The sequence below is a fragment of the Scyliorhinus canicula genome, chromosome 25, assembly GCF_902713615.1.
Source record: "Scyliorhinus canicula chromosome 25, sScyCan1.1, whole genome shotgun sequence".
NCBI lineage: Eukaryota > Metazoa > Chordata > Chondrichthyes > Carcharhiniformes > Scyliorhinidae > Scyliorhinus > Scyliorhinus canicula.
In genome coordinates, this window is record NC_052170.1 from 13,923,153 (window position 1) to 13,930,134 (window position 6,982).

Here is a 6,982-nt window from a genome sequence, read left to right on the forward strand (position 1 = left end):
ACGGGAGTGAATGGTGCTGGGAATGGAACGGGAGGGAACGGTGCTGGGAATGGAACGGGAGTGAACGGTGCTGGGAATGGAACGGGAGTGAACGGTGCTGGGAATGGAACGGGAGGGAACGGTGCTGGGAATGGAACGGGAGGGAACGGGGGTGAACGGTGCTGGGAATGGAACGGGAGGGAACGGTGCTGGGAATGGAACGGGAGTGAACGGTGCTGGGAATGGAACGGGAGGGAACGGTGCTGGGAATGGAACGGGAGTGAAAGGTGCTGGGAATGGAACGGGAGTGAATGGTGCTGGGAATGGAACGGGAGGGAACGGTGCTGGGAATGGAACGGGCGTGGTGCTGGGAATGGAACGGGAGTGAACGGTGCTGGGAATGGAACGGGAGTGAACGGTGCTGGGAATGGAAAGGGAGGGAACGGTGCTGGGAATGGAACGGGAGTGAGCGGTGCTGGGAATGGAACGGGAGTGAATGGTGCTGGGAATGGAATGGGAGTGAACGGTGCTGGGAATGGAACGGGAGTGAACGGTGCTGGGAATGGAACGGGAGTGAACGGTGCTGGGAATGGAACGGGAGGGAACGGTGCTGGGAATGGAACGGGAGGGAACGGTGCTGGGAATGGAACGGGAGGGAACGGTGCTGGGAATGGAACGGGAGTGAATGGTGCTGGGAATAGAACGGGAGGGAACGGTGCTGGGAATGGAACGGGAGTGAACGGTGCTGGGAATGGAACGGGAGTGAACGGTGCTGGGAATGGAACGGGAGTGAATGGTGCTGGGAATGGAACGGGAGTGAACGGTGCTGGGAATGGAACGGGAGGGAACGGTGCTGGGAATGGAACGGGAGTGAACGGTGCTGGGAATGGAACGGGAGTGAATGGTGCTGGGAATGGAACGGGAGGGAACGGTGTTGGGAATGGAACGGGAGTGAATGGTGCTGGGAATGGAATGGGAGTGAACGGTGCTGGGAATGGAACGGGAGTGAACGGTGCTGGGAATGGAACGGGAGTGAACGGTGCTGGGAATGGAACGGGAGGGAACGGTGCTGGGAATGGAACGGGAGGGAACGGTGCTGGGAATGGAACGGGAGGGAACGGTGCTGGGAATGGAACGGGAGTGAATGGTGCTGGGAATAGAACGGGAGGGAACGGTGCTGGGAATGGAACGGGAGTGAACGGTGTTGGGAATGGAACGGGAGTGAACGGTGCTGGGAATGGAACGGGAGTGAACGGTGCTGGGAATGGAACGGGAGTGAACGGTGCTGGGAATGGAACGGGAGTGGTGCTGGGAATGGAACGGGAGTGAACGGTGCTGGGAATGGAACGGGAGTGAACGGTGCTGGGAATGGAACGGGAGTGAATGGTGCTGGGAATGGAACGGGAGTGAACGGTGCTGGGAATGGAACGGGAGGGAACGGTGCTGGGAATGGAACGGGAGTGAACGGTGCTGGGAATGGAACGGGAGTGAATGGTGCTGGGAATGGAACGGGAGGGAACGGTGTTGGGAATGGAACGGGAGTGAACGGTGCTGGGAATGGAACGGGAGTGAACGGTGCTGGGAATGGAACGGGAGTGGTGCTGGAAATGGAACGGGAGGGAACGGTGCTGGGAATGGAACGGGAGGGAACGGTGCTGGGAATGGAACGGGAGGGAACGGTGCTGGGAATGGAATGGGAGTGAACGGTGCTGGGAATGGAACGGGAGTGAACGGTGCTGGGAATGGAACGGGAGGGAACGGTGCTGGGAATGGAACGGGAGGGAACGGTGCTGGGAATGGAACGGGAGTGAACGGTGCTGGGAATGGAACGGGAGGGAACGGTGCTGGGAATGGAACGGGAGGGAACGGTGCTGGGAATGGAACGGGAGTGAACGGTGCTGGGAATGGAACGGTGCTGGGAATGGAACGGGAGTGAACGGTGCTGGGAATGGAACGGGAGGGAACGGTGCTGGGAATGGAACGGGAGTGAACGGTGCTGGGAATGGAACGGGAGTGAACGGTGCTGGGAATGGAACGGGAGTGAACGGTGCTGGGAATGGAACTGGAGTGAACGGTGCTGGGAATGGAACGGGAGTGAACGGTGCTGGGAATGGAACGGGAGTGAACGGTGCTGGGAATGGAACGGGAGGGAACGGTGCTGGGAATGGAACTGGAGTGAACGGTGCTGGGAATGGAACTGGAGTGAACGGTGCTGGGAATGGAACGGGAGTGAACGGTGCTGGGAATGGAACGGGAGTGAACGGTGCTGGGAATGGAACTGGAGTGAACGGTGCTGGGAATGGAACTGGAGTGAACGGTGCTGGGAATGGAACGGGAGTGAACGGTGCTGGGAATGGAACGGGAGTGAACGGTGCTGGGAATGGAACGGGAGTGAACGGTGCTGGAATGGAACGGGAGGGAACGGTGCTGGGAATGGACGGGAGGGAACGGTGCTGGGAATGGAACGGGAGGGAACGGTGCTGGGAATGGAACGGGAGGGAACGGTGCTGGGAATGGAACGGGAGTGAACGGTGCTGGGAATGGAACGGGAGTGGTGCTGGGAATGGAACGGGAGTGAACGGTGCTGGGAATGGAACGGGAGTGAATGGCGCTGGGAATGGAACGGGAGTGAACGGTGCTGGGAATGGAACGGGAGTGAACGGTGCTGGGAATGGAACGGGAGTGAACGGTGCTGGGAATGGAACGGGAGTGAATGGTGCTGGGAATGGAATGGGAGTGGTGCTGGGAATGGAACGGGAGTGAATGGTGCTGGGAATCGACTGGGAATGGACTATATGAGTGCTGCCCACTTAAAAATAGTGGCGACTGCACGAGTTCATTTCAGATGGAGTTGAGGGATTAAACATTTTCTCTCTGAGGGTGGTGAGTCTCTGGAGCTCTCTTCCTCAAAAGGGAGTGGAAGCAGAATCTCTTAAGAGTTTTAAGGCTGAGCTAAATAGATTCTTGATAAAGGAGGGGGGGGGCGTGAAAGGTTAGGGGTCAGCAGGAGTGTGGGGAGTGAGGTTCCAATCAGATCAGCCACGATCTTATTGAATGGAGCGGGCTCGAGGGGCCGAGTGGCCTACTCCTGCTCCTAGTTCGTATGTCCGTACGTCTGTTCGCATGGGTTACGTTCAAACTCAGGTCCCATTGAGAACAGGCCTAGGTTTAATTCCTTGGGACAACTGAGTTTCATGGACCAGTGACACCACACACGATTGACACAGGGCAGTTTATCCTTTCTCAGTTTCTCAAAATCGGGCGCTCAACCTGACAAAGTCTTGCTGTTCACGTTTCTACAGAAATTGTTTGCGATTGGTTATCATATTTACCCAGAGCACTCCAACAACATCTCCCTGTGTGCAAAACTGCCAGGCAGTCTGAAGTTGCGATAAGCAGCAATGTATATATTAATCTCTCTCACCGTCTGCCTGGCATTAGTTCCGAAACTTTCTGCATTTCACACACTTGAATTTCTAGAAATATTGTTGTGTCAACATGGCAATCTGATCTGTTCGAAATAGATCCAAGCTAGTTAACAATCTGGGTAACAGAAAGGCATGCCTTTAGGCTCAGCAATGCTGTATTTGACCTCATGGCCTCTTTTTGAAAGCAGGCAGGTTCCACATTTCACTTGCCCCTTCTTTATAATAATAATAATAATCTTTATTGTCACAAGCAGGCTTACATTCACACGGCAATGAAGTTAAAATCCCCTAGTCGCGGGGATGGTGGCGCAGTGGGTTAGCACTGCTGCCTCATGGCGCCGAGGTCCCAGGTTCGATCCCGGCTCTGGGTCACTGTCCGTGTGGAGATTGCACGTTCTCCCCGTGTTTGCGTGGGTTTCGCCCCCCACAACACAAAGATGCGCAGGGTAGGTGGATTGGCCACGCTAAATTGCCCCTTAATTGGAAAAAATGAATTGGGTACACTAAATTAATTTTTTTTAAATCCCCAAGTTGCCACACTCCGGCGCCTGTTCGGGTACACCGAGGGAGAATTCAGAATGTCCAATTCACCTAACAAGTCTTTCAGGATTTGTGGGAAGAAACCGGAGCAGCCGGAGGAAGCCCACGCAGGCACGGGGAGAAAGTGTATGGTGAATGTATTACTGCTACCATTCACCATTGTATTACATTACATTACATTGTATTATGTTGGTGCCTTGTGGGCTCCGCCCCCTCGGGGGAGGTATATAGATCTGCAGCCTGTAGGCGGCACTCAGTACAGATCAGTCGCAGCAGGCACAGTTCTAGCTGATTGCCGTAGTCACCACTGCTGTAAATATTCGGTGATTTGTGGTAAGGCTCGGGGATAGTTCCCTGCCTGCTGGCTCCGCCCAGTAGGCGGAGTATAAATATGTGTGCTCCCCATACAGCAGCCATTCCGCCAGCTGCTGTAGGAGGCCACACATCTTAGTGTATTAAAGCCTCGATTGTATCCAACTCTCGTCTTTGTGTAATTGATCGTGCATCACTGATTAAAACCACTGTTCACTTCAACTCTCTGATGCACTATCAATTACTGCAAAGACGAGAGCAGTGAATAATCGAGGCTTTATTGAGCAAAGATGTGTGGCTTCATGTAGCTGCTGCCAGAATGGGAGCAGCTCCGGTGAACACACACATTTATACTCCGCCTACTGGGCGGCGCCAGCAGGCAGGGATTTACCCATGTACCTCTAGTACAGGAGTCTCACCGTACTACATCTAATATACAGTTAATACAGTTAGTGGTGACTACCACATTCACCCCCTGTTAAAAAAGAGTCCGGCGGGGGTGGTGGAACATTTTACAGTTCAGGCAAAATTTACAAGGTCAGTCTGTTGGGGGCCTTGATCCTCCGCTGTGATCGCCTCGGTCCCGGTGGTGATGCAGGCGCCAACTTGGTCACCTGTGACTCCGGGAGCGTGTTGTCCCCGTCTTCATCGCCCCCGAGTGGAACCAGTGGGAGGATGGATCGTCCTGGGGCGGGGGCTGTAGTGAGGTGCGCTGGGGGGAGGGTGAGTGTCGCCGCGGCAAACGGAGGGGGGGTGTGTCGGGTGGTGGGACGTGGGTGGGGATCCAGCGGGTGTCGGGTCCCGGAGGGAGACTGTGTCCTGGTGCCCGTTGGGTGCGCCACGTAGACGTACTGCGGGTTCGCGTGCAGTAGTTGTACTCTTTCGACCAATGGGTCCGACTTATGGGTCCGCACGTGTTTGCGGAGGAGGACGGGTCCAGGAACTGCCAGCCATGTTGGGAGCGAAACCCCGGAGGTGGACTTCCTGGGGAAGGGAAGGAGACGTTCATGGGGGGGTTTAATTAGTTGCAGTGCAGAGGAGCGATCGGATGGAGTGGAGCGCATCGGGGAGGACATCCTGCCAGCGGGAGACCGGGGGATTTTTAGACCGTACGGGCCAGCAGGATGGCCTTCCAGACTGTCCCGTTCTCCCTCTCCACCGGCCCGTTTCCCCAGAGGTTGTAGCTGGTTGTCCTGCTTGAGGCAATGCGCTTGCTGAGCAGGAACTGACGCAGCTCATCGCACATAAAGGAGGATCCCCGGTCGCTGTGGACGTAAGTGGGGAAACCGAACAGGGCGAAGCTGCTGTTGAGCGCTTTAATGGCCGTGGCAGAAGTCATATCGGAGCATGGGACGGCAAAGGAAAACCGAGAGTACTCATCGACCACGTTCAGGAAGTATGTGTTTCGGTCGGCGGAGGGGAGGGGCCCTTTGAAGTCCATGCTGAGTTGTTCAAAGGGGCGAGAGGCCTTCATAAGGTGCGCGCGAGAAGTGCGTCTAGAAGTACGGTTTGCACTCCGCGCAGACCTGGCAGTCTCTGGCGACAGCCCTGATCTCCGCAATGGAGTAGGGCAGGTTGCGGGCCTTTATGAAGTGAAGAACCGGGTGACCCCTGGGTGACAGAGACCATTAGGGTCCGGAGTCGGTCCACTTGTGCGCTGGCACATGTACCTCGGGATAGGGCATCGGGGGGGCTTGTTGAGCTTCCCGGGGCGATACAAAATCTCGTAATTATAGGTGGAGAGCTCGATCCTCCACCTCAAGATCTTATCGTTTTTGATCTTGCCCCGCTGTGTGTTATTGAACATGAAGCCAACCGACCGTTGGTCAGTGAGGAGAGTGAATCTCCTGCCGGCCAGGTAATGTCCCCAATGCCGCACAGCTTCCATGCTGGCTTGGGCCTCCTTTTCGACAGAGGAGTGCCGAATTTCGGAGGCATGGAGGGTGCGGGAAAAGAATGCCACGGGCCTGTCTGCCTGGTTGAGGGTGGTGGCCAGAGCTACGTCCGATGCATCGCTCTCGACCTGAAAAGGGAGGGACTCGTCGACCGCGTGCATCGTGGCCTTGGTGATGTCGGCCTTGATACGGTTAAAGGCTTGGCAGGCCTCAGCCGTCAGGGGAAAAACTTGTGGAGTGAATGAGTGGGCGGGGCCTTGTCTGCATAGTTAGGGACCCACTGGGCATAATAGGACTAAAACCCCAGGCATCGTTTCAGGGCCTTGGGGAAGTGGGGGAGGGGAAGTTCCATGAGGGGGCGCCTGCAGTCAGGGTCGGGCCTGAGAACTCCATTTTCCACTACATAGCCAAGGATGGCTAAGCGGTTGGTGCGGAACGTGTGCTTCTCCTTATTGTACGTGAGATTAAGGAGTTTGGCGGTGTGGAGAAATTTGTGATGGTTAGCGTCGTGGTCCTGCTGATCGTGGCCGCAGATGGTGACGTTGTCTAGGTACAGGAAGGTGGCCTGCAGTCCGTACCGGTCAACCATTGGGTCCATCTCACGTTGGAAGACCGAGACCCCGTTAGTGACGCCGAAGGGAACCCTAAGGAAATGATAGAGGCGGCCATCTGCTTTGAACGCAGTGTATGGGCGGTCCGCCTTACGGATGGGGAGCTGGTGGTAGGCAGCTTTCACGTCCACTGTGGAAAAGACCCAGTACTGTGCAATCTGATTGACCATATCAGATATGCGTGGGAGGGGGGTACGCGTCGAGCTGCGTGTACCGA

The 6,982-nt window shown here is 55.9% G+C and overlaps 1 protein-coding gene across 1 annotated transcript; it reads left to right on the top strand.

The window, feature by feature from the left end:
• The first annotated feature begins 492 nt into the window (after positions 1-492).
• Positions 493-2,742, top strand: LOC119957006 (fibroin heavy chain-like). Its single transcript, XM_038784589.1, is given in 4 exon segments — positions 493-1,047; positions 1,140-1,572; positions 1,575-1,820; positions 1,883-2,742. Coding segments are annotated over 4 exon segments (2,094 nt in total).
• The last annotated feature ends 4,240 nt before the right edge of the window (positions 2,743-6,982 follow it).